The sequence below is a fragment of the Phascolarctos cinereus genome, unplaced genomic scaffold (assembly GCF_003287225.1).
Source record: "Phascolarctos cinereus isolate Bilbo 61053 unplaced genomic scaffold, phaCin_HiC Scaffold_4;HRSCAF=312, whole genome shotgun sequence".
NCBI classification, from domain to species: Eukaryota; Metazoa; Chordata; class Mammalia; order Diprotodontia; family Phascolarctidae; genus Phascolarctos; species Phascolarctos cinereus.
This window is the reverse complement of record NW_027555847.1, coordinates 410954754-410980812: the sequence shown is the minus strand read 5'-3', so window position 1 is coordinate 410980812 and position 26059 is coordinate 410954754. Positions and strand designations below refer to the sequence as shown.

The 26059-nt window shown below is 34.7% G+C and overlaps 1 protein-coding gene across 3 annotated transcripts in view; it reads left to right on the top strand.

The window, feature by feature from the left end:
* The first annotated feature begins 486 nt into the window (after positions 1-486).
* The window catches only part of CTNND2 (catenin delta 2), a 1167765-nt gene continuing 1142192 nt past the window's right edge, over positions 487-26059 (top strand). For all 3 annotated transcript variants that reach the window (XM_078153315.1, XM_078153314.1, XM_021004430.2), the window contains exon 1: positions 487-1207. In XM_078153315.1, coding sequence (XP_078009441.1) covers positions 1171-1207 — 37 coding nt within the window. In that variant the 5' untranslated portion in view covers positions 487-1170. The remainder of the gene's footprint in view (positions 1208-26059) is intronic.

Here is a 26059-nt window from a genome sequence, read left to right as displayed (position 1 = left end):
AGGTTGTTTGACATCTGCTCAAAAAAAAAAAAGCCTCCAGCAGAGTGTAAGGGAATAACTTGTTTTTGAGGGAGTTAATTCTAATAAACGGGAAAAATACTTTCCCGAGGTTTCCTTCTAGATTTCTTGGGGGCCCAAGTGTTTCCACCCCTCTCAAGTTCTGGTTCGGTGTTCCATCAGATGCTTTTGCAGTCTTCCAACTCACGGCCTCCCCCCTTTGCTGCTGCTGCTGCTACTGCTAAAACCAGGAGAAGTCTCTCTCTCTCTCTCTCTCTCTCTCTCTCTCTCTCTCTCTCTCTCTCTCTCTCTCTCTCTCTCTCTCTTTCTCTCTCTCTCTCTCTCTCTCTCTCTCTCTCTCTCTCTCTCTCCTCCTTCTCTCTCTCTCTCTCTCTCTCTCTTCTCTCTTCTCCTCTCTCTTCTCTCTCTCTCTCTCTCTCTCTCTCTCTCTCTCTCTCATTTTTCTAGCAGTTGAACTGGGCATGCTCGGCAGCTACAGCAGCCTTCAGTTGCAAGGAGGACGTTTTCCCACTAACTACGCTTCAGAGCCTAAAGCTGAGGCATAGGTGCAGGCTAAGGCTGGGGTTCCTGCTGCTGCTGCTCCGGAGCAGCCTCGCCCCTCGGCGGCAGCACAGGTGGTGGCGGCGGCGGCGGCTGCGCTGAGCTAGGGAGGGAGGGCAGCTGCTCTCCGGAGCAGCTTAGACGCAGCATCAGTAGGCGCGCGCTCGAAGAGAGAAGGAAGAGAGAGAAGAGGCAGCTGTGTCTTTACTGGGTCTGCTCCAGCTACATCCAGCGGCGGATGTGCGGGAGGAGGAGGAGAAGGCGGAGGCAGCAGCAGAAGGGATAGATATCGGCGGTGGCACCACGACGGCTGCACTACAGCGCCGCTGCTGTGCTTGCTGTAAGAGCCCCGGATAAGATAGCTGGAAGCACCAACAGTGGTGGAGGAAGCCAAGGAACCAGAGACTTTGCCTCGGTAGCAGGCTGTAAAGGAGCCTTATCCTTAACTGCTTTTTTCTCTTTCCTGCCCAGCATCACTTGTCCCGGAGCCACGCACAGACAACAAAAGCGAAAGATGCTGCAGTTGGGCAAGGTCAGGACCTTGCACTGAAGCCTGGAGGCGGCGCACACACCTTTCCCTGGAATTGAGGATTTGTCTGTTTTGGTGGGTGCATGTTTGGGAGAAAGCAGACAGGCTCAACGCCTTTTGGTGAGTGCATTTGCTGGGCTAGCAGTGCCAGGATTATTCTCCTCCTTATTGGTGGCGGGGGTTGTTCCTCCAGCTCTGAGCTATCTGTCGACGGCGGATGCTCAATATCGCTTTCCGTTGGGAGGACCACAATTGCCCTGGTTCCTCTCTCGGAAGACAGCTCTGTCTGGTGGAGGATACCCAGTTGGTGCCTTTCTTGGCGAGGTAACAAAGTGGCTTCTCGTCTCCCTCCCCCTCCCATCTACAATACGTTATCCGGAGGCATATATAGGGCATCACCAACAATACTGCTTCCTAAGATCCTGCAATAATGTACTCCTCGCATTAATGACGTCCTGAATATACGGGAGAATAGAAGGGTGGGGGTGGGGTGGGTCACACTTCCCTCTAGTCTTTAAGCTCTGCTTTTCAATGTCATTGAGATGTTTGGGTGGAACAAAATGGGAATACTTAGTCATTTACACCCATGTCCCTTTTTTCGTCTTCTATTTTTCCCCCCATACTGAAAGCCCCTATGGTCTATATTTAGCAGGCTCAGCTCGAGCATTTTTGGAGCAATACACAAGGTTTAGAGTCTTGGGCGCGCTGACAATGGGTAGAGAAGCTTTTGAAACCGATGTCTGAAGCACACATCTCTGGAAAGCTTTTTGTGTGGGTCTGTGCGATATGCAATGTGATATTTGGCTAATCTATAATTAATGGCTGAAAGCAAAGATGCTTTTCTTTTTTCCTTACCTTCCTCTTATTCTGGTGTGTAATGTGTTTGCATCGATTGTTTCTCAGCAGGCTCAAGTCACTATAGAGTGAATTAAGTCACTACAGAGGTGGTGCAGCCTATATGGTTTTTGTTGTAGCAAGTAGACTTCTATAGGGATTTTTTTAAATCAAGAATTGACCATGAAACTGATAAGTTTGGCATTAGACAATAATGGTAGGGTTGTGTAGCCTATAGAAACACGTAGAATAAAAGGAGTCTGGTTATTCTTGCATGTTTTCCTTCCTTCTTGTGTTTGAGTTGTATCAACGTGATTAGCCTTGGCTTAGAAATGATGGTTTTACTAATGTTAAAAAAAAAAAAGGAACAGATTGATAGGCCTTGCTGAGACCAGTAACTGTTAACTTCTATAAACCGTATGACTAATATTTAAGTGCACTTTATATTTTCTTCTTTGACTTTCATGAAATTAGGGAGGCACTAGAAGCTATGCCCTAAAGTTATTTTATTTTGTATCCCTATAAATAACATGACAACGTTGTTCATCTTGTTAAAGTATTAACAACATTTTATGCCTATATTTTTTTAAAACTATTTGAGCTACAATCTTCAAACAGCATCATGTGAAATGTCTCCTCTGTTTGATTACAGATTACTTTGTGCACTAACATTTTGAATTATTTGGGGGGAAGTATAACAATCTACAAAGTTAGAAACCACTTTGAAATCAATTAGAATTCCTTTGTTGATGCATAAAACATTAGTTTGGAAAAATAGCATCTCAAAAATAGCCTTTCTTACATGCAGAACTCATTGTTAATATTCCTTGCAAAGCTATTCAGTGCTATCCTTTTTGGTCTGTGGGTTAGAACAAGGCTTTAGGGTTTGAATGAATCTGAGTATATTAGCAGTTTTATTTTTAACTATGGGAGGTCTGTGATCATAGTAGTAAAACTAAACACTTTTAAAATATTCAACTCAAAGTCATGGTTAACTGTGTGAATGATCTTTTTTTTTCTATTTTACCTTAGTTACATCTTCTATTATTTGTATTTATAAATCTTGTTAGAAAATTGCATTCAGCTTTTTTCCCTAAGACTTTTAATGTAAAATGTCATCTTATAAGGAAGCAAGAGATGCAATAAACAGGTGTACTGTGAGTTTTGTCCTTTTAGAGGCTATTCTCATAGTTTTTAATGACACTATGCAAAGACTGCTTAGTGTCCTTGCATGAACAGACAGAGTAGCTGATAGGCAAGGAAAAGAGGATAAAAACATATATCCCTTAGTGTGAGTTATATGTCCTGTTACAGATTACAAAGTTAAGATACTGATTGAGTGGTCAGTGGAGTAAATTAGCCTCCTCTAATTGAAGCTATTATTCTAATAAAATCATGACACAGTCTATTGTATTTAGCTGTAAAAGGTCCTCTGTGTGTGTGTGTGTGTGTGAATAATGTCCCCTCTTTTTCTTAGAGCATGGAACTTTCAAACTATAGGCTTTAAGCTTAACTTCACTGGCTCTTTTAAAAATAAGTTTATCATAAAGTTGTACTTAATTTAAATGTAGAAACTAAAGTGTGTATGTTTCACAGGATTGTTTTTTCCTACTGTGTATAGTTAAGTAGTTTTCTTAGCTTGGCAATTTCTTCAGCTTCACCAAATAAAAAAAGGTGTGTTCTCTTTAAAATAAAAGAATCTACTTGTATACATCTTCAGTCATAACATATAATTTTTGCTTTTGACATGCTGCAAAACTATAAAATAACTATAGAGTGAATTTCAGGTTCATTGTATAGGATGTGTAATGATTTTCATGTATGTTTGCTCTATTTGTTATATCATCAGCATTTTGCACTGAAGTTTTATAGGATTTGTTTTCTTCTATCTACGATGAGGAAATACTGTGTAGTGTAAAGAACACTAAGCTTGAAGAGCCTAGGAGAACTGGGTTCAAATCTAAGCTCTAGAACTAAACGAGTTGACTGACTATGGGCAAATTTTTTAACCTTTTTTGAACCTCAGTTTCCTCATCTGGGAAATATACTTGAATACTTCAATGTATGCTGTTACTCTGTGGAAGGTAGTTGTAACTCTTAAAGTACCAGCTAAATGTGTTATCACTTATGTGAACTTAATTCCATCATAATTGTTAAATGCGTGCTTGAAATTAAACAGTATCAAATCTAGTATAGTTTGGCTTGACATAAAAATGAAGGTTTGTATGTAATAAAACTAGGTAAACAGATATAACTGGTTGAAAAAATCCTTTCAATCTTGAAACAAATATATCAAATTTTCTCACACTTATGTTATGCTCATTCAATAAGTATGGGAAATGTCAGTACAAGAGCATTATAATGCCTATGCATGATCACTTTTCTAAGCATTGCTTCCTTTTCCTTTTTGGAATGTTTTGTAGATTGCATGATATTCTGCCAGTGGCATCCTTCTTCTATAAGTGAGATTCAAATGCCCCCAAATTTTCAGTTAGTATTTTTAGTGGAATCACAACTTAGTCACTCTCTGTATGACTATGAATAAATCCTGAGAATCTGTATTTGGGGCAAAGACATTGTCCTGCATTACAGCTCTAACCAAATAATAGGGAGAATAGTAAGATGATGTTTAAAATCAAGTTAATTTCTTGAGCATCTCTAAAACATGGAAACAAAGTATCTTAGCACCATATTCTTTATTTTGAAGTGCTTGTGATACTGCTTCTATAGTTCCGTGTGAAAAGTTAACTTGAGTGGGAACAGTTCATGATGCTAGTTGCTAGTTTCAAGTTTATCTGACTGTATGCCAAACTAACAGCTTTTTGTATTAATGTAAAATATTAAACATGTCATAGATAAATAGTTTCTATCACATTCTCTGCCAATCCAGCCTACTGATTAATAATCTGCCTGTTTTGGTTTAGTGAATCTAATTACAGTTATAAACAGTAGCTCCAGCACAGGGGGGAAAATATCACAGAAATGTTGTTATCACACTGTGTTTTCACGCTTTTCATTTCTGACTGTATGACTAGTCACTGGTTTGTGGGCATCATCAGGAATGATTTTGGTGATGTAACACCCAAAATATTGTATCACTTAATCACAAATAAAGTACTCAGGCTTCCTACTCTATAGTGTCTGGAGAATAAACTATGGCTGATCATTAATATTCCACTTGTTGCAAACTAATTGATGCAAAATGGAATTAACTTCTGCAAAAAAAAGCTCAAATAAGTGCAATAGAGTTTTTCACAAGATTAATATCTTAGCCATGTGTCCATCTATCCCTCAGTAAAGTGATTTTTGCATTAGTTTAATTTATTAGAATGATGCATAAACATATAGTAGGTATATATATATATATATATATATATATATATATATACATATATATATATACACATACATATATATATGTACATATATAGATATATGTTGTAAAAAATTGCCCACACAACTACTTCATGTATTTTAAATCTTATTTTACCATTGACTTTAAATAGGAAATCTAAAAGGTGTTCCTACAGAAAAAAGTTCTGACTTAAAAGTAACCTTGGGTATAGCTAGCCTTTTAAATACCACATAATTAAATGTAGAATGACCATTATTCTTTCAGAGAATAATGTCAAGTTGCCTAATACCAGAAACTGTAATAATTTTTATGTGAGTCAATGTAGGGGGTAGGAGGTCACATTACCTTGAATCATTGTATTAGTTTCTTGGGTTTGGTTCTCATGTGTCTACTTTTATACTCATTTTAAATATGTTAAATCTTCAAATACCGTAGTATGGTGTCAGTGAACTAAAATGGCTAGTCCATTTTGAGTGATTTCAGTTGATTCTTATTTCTATACTAATAGGTAATTATAACAACAAGGGAATAAAGTAGAGTTTTATTTTCCAGATTCTAAAGTTTATTGGTTTTGAAAGGGAATGGATCAAATGATACAAAAACAACTGTGCAGGTTGAAGTAAGTCCTAGGTCAGAGTCTTCCTCTCAGGGTGAAGTTTTTTCCTCCTATTCCCTCCTATCCTATTGGAAGGAGTTTGAGGAAGAGTACAGATTGATCATGATATGGGATGTTGCTTTTACGTTTTCATTTCAGAAACTGAATTCATTAGCTTTAGGGAGTAGTTGGGTCAAGATAGTTTAAAAGATGTTTTATAACAAGTAAAATACCAAATTTATTCAATTTTTTTTCAAATTATCATGGGAAAAAGTAGCCCTAAGTTAAAGTAATGCCAAAACTTTGAATTTAGTGGTTTTTTTAAACAAAAAATTGTCACAAAATATTACATATTGATAAAATTATTCTATCACAAATAGAAGTGCTCTATATCACATGTCCCTCTCTATAATGTTGCTAATTATTCCTTAGATTTGGCTATATTATGAATAAAAGTATGTCTTTTTGAAAATTAGAGTAAATCAATAAAGTGAGTTCCAGGATTCCCTAACATAAGTGTTAAAAGAGTTTCAATCTTTTTACAAAATTATTACAATTCTTAAGTAGTGTCCAACAGTAAAAATATTTTGTTGACCAGTCTGAATGGAAATTCCCTACAATGAGTAATCTTTCAAAAAGAATGTTCTGTACCATCTATTTCCATGTAAGTTATTCTGAATACAACTAAGTAGTTACCAAATTAATATCTGTTCTTTGCAGAGCACTTCTGCCTACCTAATTGTACTTCCCAACATCTTGTCAGAACAGTAGAAGTTCTTCAGTAATCCAGACTTGAGAAAGCAAGGCAACTACTAGTCAACAAGTATTCGTTAAGCTAATATGCACCACACACTGTAGAAGTGCTGAACCAGAGTGAAAGTATATAGGAATGGGATTAAGGGATTGAGTTTTCACTTTTCCATGTTTGTGTTAAGAACATTTAGTTGGCCAAGTCATTTTCTTTCGAGGAGTTTTAGTAAGGAAATAGGAACTGTAAATAATCTCAAGTTTGCTGGAAATTCTACAGTCTAGAAATGTGTTTTCTAGACATTTACTTATTATATTGGAATTCTGCTACAATGAAAATGTTTGGCTTTTACTTGGAGTTTTTTGCAATGTGGTTTGACCTGTATAACATTTATTTATTGGTGAGTCAGAGAAATATTTTGATTACACACTTTTAAAAATTTTGTATTCAAATATGCATGTTGTCAAATAAACTGGATGTGAAGCTAATATCACAGAATAAATATTATTATTAATTTTTCATAAGATTATAGGATTTTAATAGTGCTAGAAGTAACCATAGAAACAATCTGTTTCAGCCCTTTTATTTTACAGATGAGGAAACTGAGGCCCTTCATGTTTGTGTCTTGCCTAAATTCAGACAAGTAGTCAATGACCTGTTCCAGGTACAGGTCATGAAAGATAATTAATACATGTTTGTTGACAAATAAGTAGAAGAGCTGGCATCCAAACCCAGGCAATCTGTCAATGTTTTTTTTTTCCCTGCTCTCTCACACTGATTGATTTAATGATACTTTCAGTGATTTCATGAGATATAAATATCAAATTTTCTAAAATGTATTTTTGATAGTGTATGTAGCTTAGTAGATTGTAAAATTTTGTAGTTGAGTGTTAATAATTGCCTCTTGGAAATATTGTACAATCTGATATCAACCATGGTCAAGTGCTGGGATATTCTGGTCAATTAAATCTTTATTTTAATATACTATGACCTTATGTTTTTCACAGCTTTCTAGTTTTCATAGGTGTACTTTTATACCTATTCAAATTCCTTAACTAAAAGAATGATGAACAAACTTTTATCCTTGATGTGGAGGGCATATTATGACCTTCAGCCACTGAAAGATTATTACACATTATTACATCCTCACCTGAGGATCCAATAAGTCAGTATGGGCCTGGATTGGATAAGTACAATAATACTTTACGAGTAGGAGGAGGCAAATACAGTTATAGATGGCAAAATGCTGGATCAAATGACATGTTAAACACCTAGCAAACTCCATTGCCTCTTTTGGATGCTCAATAAATATTTGTTGAATGATCCTATGATAGAGAGTACTAAAATTGCCACAAATCACTAGATGGTTCCTCAGTTTCTGGTTTGAGTTACAGAAGGTTATAGTTCCTAACATCTAGTTAACATTGATCCAATCAATTATTGATTATCTTACTACTATTCAGAATCCCCTATTATGAATTTATGTCTCAAAATGACAGGAGTATAACCAGGATGGAAGAGTAAATTCTGAATATGGAGAGTGAATTATCTGAGCCTGGAATAAAACACACACATATACACAGACATATGTGTATGTTTAGTGCTAGTTATTACCCATAAGTAATTTCCCCTGTCTCAATGCAGACAATTAGCAGTTGGGTTATGTATATTAAGGCAATATACTTAGTCATATTTGACAGGTACAAGTAAAATAATATATAACATTGGTATTTAAACATGTCTTTTTTAAAATGACCTAAAATCTTCTCTCATCATGCCTGTGAATGACAGAAGTAAAAATAGTTACCTTAAGGTAGTTAAGTATTTTGCTTGGCCTTTCAAATATCAAAATCACTCCTTAGCAATAATATCACTAAGTAAGATGTTTTCTGCAAATAGCTATATCTGAAAACCTAAATGATCCAAGTACAAGTATCAAAATAGATCTGTCTTTCTCAACATGATGCTTTACAAAATCTCAGCACCTTAAATTTTAAAAAAATAGGGAAAGTGTATTCTATTAATAAATTGAGCATCTAAGCAATTGTCTAGGCTTACAACACTTTCAAATGTTTTGCCCAGGATCATTGAAATACTCTTTATGTATGTTTCTGTGCATGTCTGCTTGCTTCATTTCCCACTTAATATGTTTCTAAATACCGTATTTTCACATATCAACAAAACTAAACAATCAACAAGAATATAATAAGTACCTACTATATGCCAGTTACCATGCCAACAATATATTGAGTACAAGTGAATTAAGTACACATACTGCAGCATAACTGTATTTAAAAACATAGTCATTATACATTTTAATTTTTAGATTAAAAAAAACTTGCCAATGTAGCTTATCACTATTATTATCTTTGAACTTGAATGTTTTGGTTATTACTGATGCATAATGTATGTCAGGAAAATTTCAGACATTTTCTTTTAGAACCAGCTAATTGTGAACACCCATTAATATTTGTATTTTAACATAAAAAGAGCTTTGTAGACTAACTCCAGAGAAATCCATAAAAGCAAACTGTAGCTCAAAGGAGAAGTGTGTAAGCTAATTACTAGTGAGTTATATTCAGTACAGTAATTTTGTGGCAATTTGGTACTTTCTAAAGTATGACAACACTGAAAGTGAATCAGTATAACTGTACCAATTTGTATACACCCTTAGTACAAATGGCAATAGTCCTCCGTATGTGACTCCCAAAGAATGTTTCATCATTTTGTGTTTTGTGTTCCTGCTTAAAACTTTGTCCACCATTGTAACTAAAAGCACTTATTTTCCCCAAAAAACTTGAAAAAGCTAATCACAAATTTCTCTAGCAAAAAAAATTTTCATGTTAAAATTTTGATAATTAAATGCTTTTAAATACCAAATGTATGGAAGAGTACTTTTGAACTGTGAAAATACCAAATCATGTTTAAATAAATCAATTTCACATATTTTTCACAAAATTCAACAAAAAATGTGGTACTATCAAAAATTGTATCATGTGTTGTAAATTTATTTTTTGAACAACCATTGCAGTATTTTTTAAACCAATCATAAACAGTCTGGTATGATCTTTGACTCTTAATATCTTTTTTTTAATGAAATCAATTTTTTAAGAGGAATTCTTTTCCAGCATTTCAACATGTTATATTTATTTAGTCAGATGTTATTCAAGATTGTTTCATCTAAAAAAATAATAATGAAATTCTGTTATTTTGACAAACAAAATATCACTACAAATCCAGCACTGATCCTGGAAAATTAAAGACACTATTAAGTTCAAACACATGCAAGTAAATCTATATGGTCAAATGAAATGGTGAGATTAAAAACCTCTGTAGGTCTTGGCATCTTTTTTTCTGAATTTCAAAATATATGATTTATTCTGAATATAGATATTCAGAACATTGAATTTCAGTATTATTTACCAAGTTATTGGTAACTTTGTCTTTAGTTAACTCAATTCCTGGATATTGAATAAAATTTTATAAGTCATGATAAAAACATACAATTAGTGTTTGTATGTCTCTTCTTTCAAATATTTTGGTTTACAAAATAATCATTCTCAATTAGAGATGGCAAAAACAGTTTTTTGAAAGGCATGAAAGTAATACTTTTTCTTCAATTTATGAGATATCAGAATATAACTAAATTTGAAAATCAATAATAAAAATACAATTGATTTTACCCCCCAGTGGATTTTTTAAAAAGTGGGCATCTGATATGCTCTCTTGTAAATACCTTCTTTAGTAAATACTTTGTCTTAATATGTGGTTTTCAATGTTCCTACACGTGTATTTTCTTTAGAAGTAATTTCTTGTATTTAAGTGATTTACATTCATTTTCTACTTTGGACAAAATAAATAAATATGCCTTAGACAGTGTGTCCACTTGTTGGTAACATCTTATATTCGTTTACTAGATAACATATTTTCAAATATCACTTACTAGAATTCCTATAAATTTAAAGAGAAATGCTGACTCGTTTATATAGTTCGAATCCCCTGAAATATTATTGATTTTAAACTGTAGTACAATTTACCAAAAGATGTTTAAAATTATTATACAGGTACTATGGGGATGATTTTACAATATCATTTAAAATAAATTAATATGAATCAGTACCTGAGTGTTTAGAGTTATATCATTTTATCTTTAACTAAAAACTTAATGTGCTACCTTATGATGATGTAGAGGTTACATTGAATTCTAGTGCTATATAAGCAGAGCATAGGAAGACTCTGTTGTGTGTAGGCTCACATGTGCATATATATACATATACATACACACACAATTGGTCCCTCTTTCCACATTTACCTTCTTCTGTAGGAAGCCCCAAAAATCTTAGTGCAATTTTGAGCATTAATAGGTTAAAATTTTAAATAAATAATACATGCATGTCTGTTTCTTATGATGAGGGGGCAAGTGAGTAATCTATTGCTTGCATCTTGTCACTAGCAGTTACTTATTGTTTTTTTTCTTTTCAGTAGAAAAAAAATAAGTATATCTGTGCAAGAGCCAACAGCAATAGTTTCATGGACTTATAGCAATTCATGCACTACTGGTTGTAGGAGGCTCTGGGGGTTGGTTATAATGGGAGATGGAGGTTGGGTAAGTGTCCTTCCTAGAAGAGAGTAGTGTAGATTGAGAAATGACAGCTGTGATTTGAGGGGAATGGAGATATATTTATCCCTAAAGAACTCTTAAACACTAGCTTCATATTTTAAAGTTAAAGAATGAAATATTACATAGTGGGGACTTTTACATTGTGTTGAATTTCATAAAATGACCTAAATGATGTGAGTTTTCAAATTATAAAAAGTCTTCAGTTTTCAATGTATACATGCATACCTATTATATATATGCAACATCGCATACATAATATAAAGATACATGCATTATTTGGTGATTAAGTATAAATAATTATATTAAATTTAATAAAGAAGTTTTTATGTTTATAAAATATTTTTAAAATTATCATCCATAGGGGGCAGCTAGGTGGTGCAGTGGATAGAGCACCAGCCCTGGATTCAGGAGGACCTGAGTTCAAATCCTATCTCAGACACATAAAACTTACTAGCTGTGTGACCCTGGGCAAATCACTTAACCCCATTGCCTAACCAAAAACAAACAAAGAAAAAAAAGCTATCCTAAAATTATCATGCATAGTATAACATTAAGTTTATCTAGGTGACTGAACTTGAAAAACATTGAATTATGCCAAACAAGTAGATCTGTAGTCAAAAGACTATGACTATTATTATCAACTTCTCTTTCCATCTTCTACTGGTGTATCCAATTCAACACACATTTCTCAAGTGCCCACTGTTTGCAGACAACTTTATTATGTAGTAGAGATACTACAGAAAGTTCATTTCCAGACTCCCAGGAACTAAAATAGTTTCTGTATTATTTCTTGCCTGCTGAGCTAGTGTGCTGATCATATTCTATAGCACAAATTTAAATTCATTCTTTTACAAACTCATTTTTTCATTTGCATTTCACAAATTCCTTCATATATTACCTCATAAAAACCTTTTGCATTTATTTTTAAAAATATTAAGTTTAAATGTTACAAACATTAACTTATTATAAGTAGTGATAATCAACATAATAGGGATTGAAATATTGATCTATCTTCAGCTGATCTGCTAAAAACAGTGTGTGTATGTGTGTGTGTGTGTCTGTGTCTGTGTCTGTGACTGTGTCTGTGTCTGTGTCTGTGTATGTATGTTGAGAGGAAGGACTAATATGTATTAAAAAAGAAAAGACTCAGGAAGACTTTCAAAGTGCTACCTAAAACAAATACTGATTGTGTGCCTGGGCAAGGAACTTAGCCCCTTTGCCCTCAGGCAACTCTCTAATACTATTAATTACACAGCATTTGCCCATTATTGATTGATAGATAGGGTTTCCTCAGTCAAGAATCCCTACTCCAAGTAAATCACAAGTCCAAGCACTAAATATACAATGTGTGTATGTGTTCAGGTCAAATCTCATCATACCTAGTGAATCTGTGGACTTAACCTTATTTAGTGGATTTATACTTTTTCAAGAAAGATATGAATGAATTCATCATATGTACACATATTATATATAGATATAGATATAGATATATAGATATGATGAAATTCATTAAGACACATTGAGATGTCAGAAGAATTAACTATGTCCATTTGGACATGCTGCTTGTCATTTAGCTTTATGTGAACTGAACAACAAACAGTATATGTTAACAACTTACTAGAAATTGTCTAAACAATGTCAAAATCATTCCAAGTTTTTTTTTGATATTTTGGAATAAAAAGTGAAACACAAAGTGATCCAGTTGAGAAATCTTCCTTTTGTCAGTTAAAATATTTTAGAGCCTTCGTTTAAATGACACACTTGAGGCAGTGTAAACCTTTTCAATTGTTTCTTCAGTTGTCTCATGTGTACATAATATTGCCCCAGGATTGCATGCTTACCTGTTTTAGGGAACTGGGCTGTTCTTTCCCCTCCCCTTGAAAGAAGCCTTCTGTAAAGACATAAAGCTATTGCCTTGCTGTTGCTCCTCTCAGAGACCAGGAGTTTCAGAACCTTAGCTACTGGAGAGTGCTCATGCTTTTTGCCTGAATATTTTCAAGCTCTCATTTTGGGGAAATGCTATAATACAGCTTAACCTCCTCTTCCCTTATACTGAGGAGAAAGAGAGGAACTTGACCTTGCAGATGGCAGAGAATGACAAACTCTTGAGCCAGGAAGCATATCAGTTGAAGATATTACATTGAACTTTTCAAGTATTAGTTGAGCTATAGTACAAGGAATTTACACTCTCTGTGTCAGAAGTATTAAAGAGAAGAACCAAGAGCCAAGGATATTTTGATGCAAAGGAGGAAATCTAGAACTTGGCAGCCCTCTTCTGAAGAAAAATTGTTTGTTTATGAAAACTGCCTCAGAGAATTCCCCGTGAATAGCAAGGACACCATGCCGTTTCTTCTCCCTCCTCATTCTCCCTCCCACCCCTGGTATGTGAAAGCAGCCACAGATCCCATTAAAACTATGATTTGAGCAGTATTATTTAGGGTTTTGAATCAGTTCAAGTTCTTTTTGAATAAGTGCAAAGATATCTAGGAGAAAGGGATGAAACTCAAATGTTAACAAGTTTAAGTTATAGGGGATTTGTAAATCCAACTAGGAGCTTTCAGAGTAATATCAGGTGTCTTGTGAGTCCCATATTTGACTTAAATAAGAATGCTTTAGAGGGAAAGAAAATAATCCTAAGGACCAACTTCCCCAGTAACGAACTTGTGAAAAAGAAGACAGAGGTAGTTAAAGGAATGAGGAAACGGCTTTTCGATTTCCCTCAAATGCCCAGCACATCAGTTGGGTTTGAAAAGAAAGTTACAACCTCATAAAGAATAGGGGAGTGAATAACTTGGAATGGTTTATATGAGTAATATAGCAGAAGAGAACAAATCCTTACATTTTGTTGTAATTAGATTCTGGACTTGATATTCATGTTGTTCAACTAAGTGCAGTGTGATCAGATCAAAGACGGAAATTTTGGACTTCTTGGTTAAGCTCTGTCTCAAAATTTCTCCCACCAACCATCTATAGCTGTTGTTCTCTTGTCAGGCATATTGACCAAAAAGTAGAGCATAGATGTGAGGTTTGCTGATGCCATATGTTTTCCCAAATCCTATTTCTAACCTTTAAAAGCACATTAAAATGCAAATTAAGGTAGAACATGTGTGTGCTATTTCATTTCCTTTGTGTTTAGGGAAAATAGGTAGTTAACAAAGTCCCTGGAAGGAAAATAGTAGGTGCTTAAAAAATGCTACTTGATTGACTAACTGGAAGAGAGAACTCAATCTACATGTTTTACATGTGAGGCACTACTAGGTAGAAGGAATGTCAAAATGAAAAGGGCCTGTCTTCCAGGAAATTGTACCCTTTCAGGGAAGAATGAAGCATTATAGCTTCCCCTTACATTCTTTTGACTATTGACATTGTCTGTTTTCAGGTTGACACTCACGCTTTAATTTTAAGTTTACGCAAAAAGTTATAGAATTTTAACAACAGAATGACTGATGTTATAAGAACTTGTTTTTTGGTTGTTGTTGCCAAATGAACATAAACATATGTACATCATGGCATAGGGCCTGGATTTCTGATTCCATTGTTTTAGGGAACTCCAAGTTGATGAAATTCCTTCTACAATGTAGATTAATACCTTCCCTGTAAATTCTAGTCTAAAAGACTTGCCTAGCCCTAGACCATTGACAGGTTAAGTGATTTGTCCAGGGTCACCCAGCTATTACCTGTCAGAGGTGGAGCTTGAACCCAGGTCTTCCTGGCTTCAAGGCCAATTATCTATGGTATATCACACTGCCTCTTACTTCAAATATCATGAAATAAAGCAAGCACTAGAAGAAGATTGAGGAAAACTAGATTTTAGTTCATACTCTAACTCTGTTTCCTTGGGCCATTAGTTCAAGGTACCTTGATCTTCTTATCTGTATAAATGGGATAACTGTCATTTGTGTCATACAAGAGTGTCGTGAGGATCTCATGAAATATTGTACTTGAAAGTGTATTGAAATGTACAAAGACAATGGAGTTGAAAATTATTATTATTGTTATTATTATTATTTTATCTGGGCAAATGCAGGCACATGGTCATTTTTTTAAATTCTCCTTATTTATTTTTGTTTATTTGATTCAAATGATTGTCTGGTCTCTATTCACTATATATGTGGCTAAATCTAAGACTTCCCTTTCAGCAAGATTATAAAAAATGAAATGTCTGTACAGTATGTTTGTATTTCCAGTTCTTTGGCCAGTGTCCAAAAAAAGAAACTCTTATATCTTACAGAAATAAAAGTTTTATGCTTAATTATTTAGCTATTTGGTGCAGACATTTGCTTTTTTAGAATTTGACTTTTATTGAATTTACTCAAATTTGCCTCCTTTTGTGTAGATATTTTATCTTTTAAAATTGTGAAGCATGAAGAATTTTGTTGGTTGGCTTTCTGTGCAGTTCAGCTCTACCTGTCCTGTAACTTCTTGCCTTCCCTGCCTGCCTACTCTGAGTAACATCAACAACGTCTGTCCCTTTCAGAGCACATACCCTGGTATAAAGGCTTCTTCTGAAGACTTGAGAAACATGAGCCTAAGTTAACCCTTCCATTTATTCATATCAAATAGGATTTCATGAGAACCCATTTTACATTTCTTTCATTGCCCATGTCTATTTCTAAATTCAACAATTGCAACCTGCCATAGAAAATGTTGTGGGTGTGGGAAAAAATATTTCAGGAAGGCAAACATATGAGCAAGTAAAATAAACAAGCAAGTACAATTTATTGACTTGCTTGACTCTAGACTCTTCCTCTCTCCCCTTTCTTTCATTCTGTTTCTCATTTTGGTGAATGGAAATTTCTCTCCATCAGACTAGAACTTTGTCTGTATAGTAGAGTTTATGCTTTCTTTAGAAAAAACAAAATTAAAAAGTGATTGGTTTCTGGGACATCCATCCCTCAGGGGTGCCAAAGGAGGCCCTCTATTAGGCACTCTATGATTACTGTTAGTACTATGATTTTTCCAATGTCCCCTTCTTCCAATATACATATATCTTTATGTCTTGATATTTATCTATATGTAGATATATGTGTGTATATATGTATATGTAAATTATATATGCATATATGGAGAGAAACCTTAATATTTCGTATATTCTAGACATCACCACAAATTAAAGACAATAAAAAGCTGAGACTGGGGAAATGAAAATGGGAGAACAAAAAGAGAATTTTCTAATGAGTAGACAAAGGAAAGGAGAAAACTTTAGAAACACTGTTAAATTTCTTGACAATTGAAGGTAAGGACTTTTATTTTAGTGGGCCAGGCTATATAAACCAATGAATTGGGATTTGTTGTTTTTGTTTTGTTTTATTTTGCTTTTTTTTTCCATTTTAGCTCTGAGTCTGTGAATAACCAAAGATTTTATTTGGTGTTTAAATATGCATGTTGCTCATGTAACTGTTCTCAACAAGCTGATTGATACTTGAACAGGTTCATGCTATATCCATTCCCAATGAATATTTTAGATCCTAGCCTAATTACGACAACTTGAGAACCCAAGTGAGCAGCATGTTCAGCTTTCCCTATGGTGTGGTTATTTTAGTTACCATTCACAGTTTTTAAGTTATGCACAGGGGCATGTTGATTTTCCTCCCCAACCACACATCTCCTTCTCCACTTCTTCCCACATACAAACACGCAGGCACTAAGAAAGATTGATGATTGAGTGAGTTATATGTAAGAAGGTTAAAGCATGGATCTGTTTTATTTTTATCGATCTAGTGTATAAGATAGTTTTCTAGGCTTTAGTAAAATATTTATCCAGAGGGAAAAAAAAACTTAAACACTACCTGTTGTTATTTTAAATGATTTTGCCCTAAAAGCAGCACATAACTTCCTTTGCCTTAGTAGAATCATGAAACTATCCTTGAAGACAAAAGAAAAATACTATTTGGTTGGACAAAGCCAGAAGTGATTTGGATAGTTAGTAAAACATTTAAGGTAGGATTGTAGAGGTAATTTAGTTGAATCAAATATTTCCTAAGCCCTGCAGTGTAGTAGGTACTGTGGTTATCCCTGCCCTCAAGGAGCTTACATTCTGGGGCAAGGGAGTGCAACATGTGAACAATATGTAAAACTGCATGCAAAAATTTTTAAATCAATTTCAGGGCTTGGGTCCCAAACAAAAGAGCAGGATCAATCCTAACTCTAATAGAAGTCAGTACTTGGCAAGTACCTAAATAAATATTTATGTGTAATGTTGAGGTACTCACAATTTTTCCTACAGTACAAGGAAAAGGAGGCATATAAAATAGTATTTCATACTAAGCAGAATGGTGGATTTTCTCATTCCACATGAGTGTGATGATTTTTGAGGAAGTAATGTTACAAAGACACAACCTCACACTTGAGCATATCTTGATATCACTGTAGTTGGTTGGAGTGATTACCTTCAGCAAATTGAGTATATTAGAATCCTGAAAGTAATCTATAGATAGTTCACTCTGTAGTGTTATTGTACTGGATGCCATGTTAAATGACACAAGGACTCCCTAAAGGAGAACTTAAAAGCATGTAACATCTGCCTTCAATCATGGAAGTTGTTAGTGGAAATGAGTGAAAATTTGTTCCATGGAACACATCATGCCACTGAGTGTTCTCACTAATTGAAGGTTGTTGCTAATGAGAGTAGGGAATGAAAGAGACAATGGCAAAAAGCAGGTAATTTGTCAGTTACAAAGATTTGGTATGTCCTCTGTAGAATAATTTGATAATTTGTGGTTTGGATAGTTTTCCAATTGAGACAAAAATCCGAGAGAATTTCTAATTGATGGTTTATTCATTAAAGTAGTAAAAATACTTGTATTTTTAATCTATGGAAATTCAGTCTTTTTATTAACTTTAGAAGGCTTTTGTAAAACTTTATAAAATCTAAAACAAACTTTATCTAAAAAGAAGCAATCCACTGTGAACAATAGCTAAACTATAATCTTACATTTAATAATATGTTTACATTGTAGACTTTTTATTCAGAAGCATCTTTTTAAAAATCAAGTCTTACCTCAGAGGTTTAAACACACCTGAATATAAATGAAAAGTCTCTGTGAAATGTGAATAAGAATTTTTTTCAAAAGCTTATTACTCACATATTAGAGAATACAAACTAATCAGTATATTTTTTACTTTCTGTTTTAAATATCTATCTATATGTATATATATATATTATATATACATTTAGGTATATATATGGAATGCTTATTAAAATTAGTTTACTAAACTTTCATCTTGCACGTGTGCATTGTGGGGAAGGATGGAGAAGAGGAGGAAAGAATAGGAGGGAGAGAGACAGACAGAGAGACAGACAGAAAGAGAAAGTTTGAACATTTCTTCCTTACTGTCAAATAAGTTCTTTCTCCTAAGAGGTAATGCCCCATGAAATTTTAAGACCATAATTTATAAAGAAGGTATAGAGGTGCATTGTTAAGAGAAATTCCTTATGGGGAGTTTTTTTTATAAGAATGAAATCACAGGTTCTGTAAAAAAGAAAAACAAAACTTATGTCTATATGTGTAACATGACTAGAGCAGACTACAAAGTCAATGAATTGAGAGCACTGATATTGGCTTTGCATGAAAAATAATATTTAATCTGCCAAGAATGTAGGAAAGTGACAAATATGAAATTTTTGTCCATTTGTCTAGTAAAAATTGCACTGTTTTTAGACAACATGTATTTATGCACAAAAGAATTTCAGAAGTATAGAAAGAAAATATTCTCTACAGAAAAGTTTTTATTTCTCTAAGTAAACATTATTATCAAAAAGATATAACTTCTTAACTTTCTCTTTTCATTTCTTATATGCAGATATCAAAATATTATAATTCCTCAATTGTTTCATAATGTCTGTTAACTGAAAGAAAAATGAAAGTCTTAAAATACTCCAGAGTCAAATAGCAGCTAATCCAGGGATGCCTTAAATCTAAAAAAAAAAAAGTCTCTCTCTTTAGTCAAAATTCTCAAATGCATGTCACTTGAAAAAAAAATGCAGGCCTATGCTTAAATTGTTAAACCTAAAAAGAAAACCTGTTGATGATATTAATTTTTTGAATATCCAATTAAGAGCTGAATAACATGGTCCCTGATTTTAAAAAATCTGATTTACCATGGTTAAGATTTACTGGATAATGATTCAAATTATTTTGTGTTCATGAGTTTTTATGTGGGGTAAGTGATAAGAAACATGTGCCAGTAGGTCACCAGGGATACATTTATTGCATTAGTATTGTTGTGGCTTTGAAGAATTAATATAATTCCCTTAAGACCTTCTATCAGGGAGTAACTTGGGCACTGGGGAAGTTGCTTTAGTCTTGAATCTGCCAAGGACTCATGATTCTTATTCCTTGGTACCCTGAAAATGCTAACATTTGTCCCTATTTCCCCTGAAATCACACACCATCTCTCTGGACATTTCTGATTGAAACCTCCCTTTGGATGATTTTCTTATTTTCTTTCATGTTCTTTGTATCCCCAGAGTGAAGTACAGTGTATTTCACATGGTTGATGCTTTTTTTAAAAAAATTGTTTAACATAATAGGATGGTGTTGAATTCTTGGCCAGACTTGAGTCTCTGTTTCATTTGGAGAAAAATGAGTCCCTATGACAACTAGCTTATATTTGCTAAGTGATCTATAATTACACAACCTTTTATGTTCATTTTCTTTCAATCTGATTTGATCAAAACTATACTTGGGATAGTGATGGGAAGCAATCACAGAGATAAACTCACAGATGCTCATTTTTATGGCAGAGCAGCAGGTCTGCTCTTACAATGAATGGGTCAATAGCAAGAAGTAGCAGTAGTATAAAAGGAGCAAATAGAGGCTGCATCTCAAATAATTCTACACATCTTCTTCTAAAAGCTTTGATGACCAGAGCCATTGGGGGTATTTTTGGCCATGTTACTAAACCAATCTGTCTTATAATCAATTCAGAAAGTGAACCCAGAATAAGCTTCATGTTTTATAAATAGCCTTTTAGTTAGGGCATGTATCCCTTCTTTTTTCCATTTTAAAATTACTTAATATTTACAAAATTTCTGTAATCCTTATTGGATTACATATTCTGCATAATTATTGGAGTCTATATACAAGAGTGGAAACTTTCCCCTCTCCCTCATCCCCATGAGTCCTTTCATCAAGGAAGAAACAGGAAACCTTTTGTTATGCATTCTCTTCACTGTAGCCAGAGAATGTTTTCACTCTGCCTCAGTTACACCTCAGCCAGCAAACAGTCTGCCTGTCAAAGAATGTCTAAGGAGGCTCTGGACCTAATAACTCACATTCATATAAACCTTTAAGTTCTTTCCATAGAATACTCTGATATAAGTAGTAAAAGTATCATTATCTCTATTTTATAGATAAGAAAACTGAGGCTTAGAAGGGGATAATTGATTTAAATGGTACATCCCTTTAAAACAAAAGAGGACTACATTGACATTGAGAGTACAATCTCTCTCCTTTCCTTCTTTCTTTCAGGCAAGCCTCTACCTAGCTGCATCAATTATGAGTGTTGGGAACCAGGAAGGCAGATACTTTTCTTATGCTTTGGAGGATAAGGAGGGGGAAAGAAGATAGGAAAGAAGAAGGAGGGGGTAAACGTGGCATAAACTGTTGTGCTGTCCCTGTTGGACTTTTGTTCTCTGTGGAGAAACAAGGCTTTGAAAGCAAGGGGGGAGCCCTAAATGAAAGAGACAAGGGAGATGAAATGTGAAAGGAGACCCAAAGTCGACTACTTCTAGTTTTCCTAGAGAGATTGGATTTCTGAGCCAAAAGCCATAGTTAATCAACTGACATTGTTGCAAGGTATATTGCATTTTACCATCTTCTGTTCATATATAAATTTCAAGTCTAATGTTTTGAGGGGTTTTTTGTTAATGGCTCAGGTACTTACAATAAGTCTCTCCATTTTCCTTCTTCTCACCTCAAAATATCTCCATTACCAAAGCATTCTTTCCATCCTAGAATTACTCTGTGCCTTCATTCATCTTCCTGAGGTAAGGAGGAAAGTAAAGCTAAAACTTTCCATTTGTGACCTTGACCTTATCACCTCCCACATCCTCCATGACCTTACTGCTTCAATTATTACATTTTTTCTCTTACAATCTCATGTATTTCTCTTTATACCTTTTGATAATAAATATGCCACATTTTCCTTATCCTAAAAACAAATGGAAAACCTTTCCTCAAATAGACTCCTTCTATCTACTATCTTTTACTTCCCTTCCCTGCATTGCAAAACTTCTTGAACAGAAGAATCATGGATTTTGAAGGATGCTCAGGCACAATCTAGTACTTCTATACCTATATAAGGATTCCTTCTACCACACATGATAAGTTATCATCTAATCTTGGCTTGGAGATGCCCAGTGAGGGAAAAATCCATGATTTTCTAAAGGAAACTACTTTGCTTTCAGATAGCTCTAATCAAAGAGTGTGTGTGTGTGTGTGTGTGTGTGTGTGTGTGTGTGTGTGCGCGCGCGCGTGCATTTTATTTTCGTTTTTAATTATATCAGACCAAAATCTGAGTCTTGGCACTTTCCAATCAATACTCTTGTTTGGAGCTCCCTCAGGGGCCATGCAGAATAATTTTAATCCTTCTGTCACTTGATTGCTACCCTATTAAGTCTTTTTGTAAGTTAAACAACTCAAGGCCCTGATTATTTCAAGTCTTCCCCCGACCCCCTTTATCCTGCGTATCTTCCTCTAGCTGTGCTCCAGTTTAGCAATATCTTTGCTAAAACTTTTTTTTGGGGGGGTGGTGGAATATCAGTACACCAAAGCTATTACCTCCCTCTTTATGTAACCTTTTTTCTTAAAGAAATCTAAAGGTGAAATAATGCTTTTTGAAACCATCACATACTGTTGACTTGAATTAACTTTTCAGTCCATTAGAACTACCAGATCTTTTCCATACAAACTGTTGCCTAGTCAAACCAAGCAATCATGCATTTATTAATTTAAAAACCTCAGCACAGAGCTGTATATTTCTTCTCTTGAATTTGATCTTGTTACATTCATTCTTTCAGAACTATCATGCTGTTGTTCACTTATTTTCAGTCATGCCTGATAGTTTGTGAAACCATTTGAGGTTTTCTTGGCAAATATACTCGAGTGGTTTACCACTTCCTTCTCCAGCTCATTTCACAGACGAGGAAACTGAAACAAATAGGATTAAATGACTTGCCCAGGATCACACAGCTAGTAAGAGATTGAGGAAAGATTTGAACTCAGAAAAATGGATCTTCCTGGGGCAGCTAGGTGGCACTGTGGATAAAGCAATGGCCCTGGATTCAGGAGAACCTGAGTTCAAATATGGCCTCAGACACATAACACTTACTAACTGTGTCACCCTGGGCAAGTCGCTTAACCCCATTGCCTAGCCAGAAAAAAAAAATGGATCTTCCTGACTCCAAGCTGGCACTCTATCCACTGTAACACCTAGCTGCCTAGTGTTAACAATACTATTGAGTACTATAATCAAATATTTTATGATCCTCATTTAAAAAGTTAAAAAAAAAACTAAAGTGAAACAAAAATCTTTTCAATTATGAATTGAAATGTGCATAGTAAAAAGATAGTCATGGTAGTACTTAAGAGTAACACAGTAAATAAGTCTTGCTAATATATTGACTAGTTGTTCAATAGTCTATCTATGAATTATAGTATTAGAGAGATGTCTAAGCTTCAGAGAAGATATATAATTTGCCATTGTCACGTAACTATCAACAGCTGTCTTTCAACACAGGTCTCTCTGATTCCAGTTCTAACCCTCTAGCCACTATGACATGCTGCCCTCAAACCAAAAAAAGAAAATGGTGAATAAATGGACTTCTGAGGAAGGGCAGTTGCCAGGTGTGAAAGGAAGATTAGACAACTTTATATGAAAATGTAAAAGCTTTATAAATCCTTTACATGTTTCATTTTGGTGGAAGAAAAATGACTTGTTTTCTGGGAAGTGGTCCAAATTTAAATGCCAGTACCATTGCCCATACTTTGTTTCTGTTCAGTTTTACCTTTCTTCCTCTTTCCCTTTCTCCTTACTCCATGATTATGTTATTTTGAGTGAAATTGTTTGTTGGGGGTGGGAGGGACATAGATTGTATCTACGTTTTATTTTATTTTATATTACTTTGGTCTGGATTTGATTCTGATTTCATCTATGTAGAGAGTTCCCAGAGGAAAAAGCACTCTAGCAATGTAGACTGAAACTTAATGTGTTAGAGAGGAGTTGCCTTGGGCACTAAGAAGATGTGGTATGCCCAGAGTAATGCATCCGTTTTGTGTCAGAGAAAAGATTTGAACCCAAAGCATCCTGAATCCAAGGTGAGCTCCATATATACCATGTCATGCTGTCTCTCACATATATGTGAATTTACATCAGAGATGTCAAATATAAGGTCTGTGGACAGCATAAAGCCCACAATGATCCTGAGTACCACCCAAAACAAATTAAAATGCAATAGGAAAATATTTAACAAAATAAATAAATGATACTAGAAAACATAGATAACATTACATTTTGAAACTAAGTCAATATGCATCCCACAGATATTTTCATGTACCATTTAGTGGCCCCTGATTCTATTTGAGCTTCACATCAGTGATTTATATCTTTTATCCTACTTTCTATTTATTATCTCTGTCTGTCTCTGTCTCTCTTTTTCTGTCTGTTTCTTTCTGTGTCTCTCAGTCTCTTTCTCCGTGTGTGTGTGTGTGTGTGTGTGTGTGTGTATGTGTGTGTGTGTGTGTGTGTGTGTGTGTGTGTGTGTGAAGCAAGGAGGAAGCATGGTGCAGTGGATAGAGAGACAGCAGTCAGGAGGAACTGGGCACAAGGCCCACTTGTGACATATACTGACTCTGGAACTCTGGGCAAGTCACTTAACCTTTCAGTTACCTAGGCAACTCTCTTATAATGTTGAAGTTGGAAAGCAGGTATTAATAAGTACTGTGGGTTCCCCAAACAAAATCACAGATCTGATCCAAAATTATGTATATATGTAGATAGAGATAGCTATACACATAAATATAGATAAATATATGCATATAACATATATGTACATACATATATACAAATATATATACGTGCTCATATAGAGTGTAAGTATATGTAGTATATGTATATGTATTATATATTACATATTTACCATTCCTTTTTTTATTGCTAAGATTTTGGCTGGAGGACCTATGGAATGCAGAGTGTTTCAATCATTTGCCTGCTGTTACATTTTACATCTGCCACGCCTTCCCTTTTTTTAGTGCTGGCAATGATTTCCATGGCAACCACAGGCAGCTCCACTGTGGAGGGTGGCAGGAGCTGCAGAAGCAATGAAAGAACAAACCAGGCCTTCAACAGTCCTTTCTAGAAAAGGGTACCAATGATCTGTGGACAGGAAAGGAAGGGGAAAGTATGGTATTAATTTGAAAATTATAATGTAGTTGAGAAATTCATAAGGGACCCCCACCCCTTTTAAGCACTTAGCAAATTATAGCTACTTGAACATAGCACATTTATGCAATTCTTTGCCTAATTTGGCTTTGCTGCTCCATCTGGCTAGAGAAGGAGAGGTCTGGAATTCTCAAGAAAATATTGGATGTGCTGATTAGCTTCGAATAAAGGAGAGAAAGATGCCTGACTGTAGGAGGCAGTCAGGTGAAGCTGTTAAAATGCCTGAAACGGTGAACGTTCTGATCAAATGAACTGAACAGCAGAGACGATACCATATCTTGTGGGCATGCAGTCTTAAATCATAAATTGCTAAAAAACCATCTTTAAGAGCCCTGGGAATGTTATTAGCTATTGCCGTGACTGCACAGCCTTCGAAGGAGCTATTGGGTATGATCATCTTCAGTTGGAGATTGAGAATGCTGTGATATCTGCCCTTCCTTTTTTGCTCTCAGTCTTGGCTTCCCTGAAGGGGTGGAGTTTGCTTGCTCAGTCTTTGTTTCTTGGGCTGTGGGCCACATTGCTGTTCCTGAGTTCAGCTGTTTTCTAGGGAGGATATGATGGAGGCACTTAAGGAAAATCTGGCAGAAAATAATATCTGTTAATATAGCTAGAAGGGGAAGCACTGGATTTTTAAAAACTGGGTGCAAATTAATTGAATTACATAATGAATGAAACATATGTGATGAGGCTAATTTTCATTAGGAGTGCTTTAACTTGTATTTATCACAAAGTTATCAACTAGGCACTGTTCTAAAAATGAAACTATGCATAAATGTATGTGTATATGCATATACACATACATACATATAAAATACACATGTTATATACACATGTATGCATGTATGTACACACATGTGTATGTGTTTGTGTATGTGGTAATAGTATTCATGTCTGTCATTGCTTCTGAATTTTTTGTATGATGAGAAGACTAGAAAAGTGTGAAGCTATTTTATTAGTCTTTTACATGTATTTTTGATAGCCACATGGGCTGCCTTTTGAAAGATTTTTGGATGGAATGGAATGCCATCATCTCTGTATCTTATCTATTTTCTTACAGACAGAATTCATTTATCTGATTCTGCAAAGTTTCAGTTTTTCTTAAGTATTGTTAAGAGATATCCTATTTTGTGTATATTATATATGCTATATACATACATGCATAGATAACTACACACACATACATATATTATATATATGCTTTCTCCTTTCAATATACTGTAAACATATTTATAGTGAAAAAGAAAATTTCTATAGCCTGATAATATATTATTTCCAGTGTTGAAAAATAATTATTTTAAGTTCAAAGAACATTAGACCTGGAGGGACCTTAGATGTGGCATATTATGGTAATAATGATACGTGTAGAGCTGTAACTT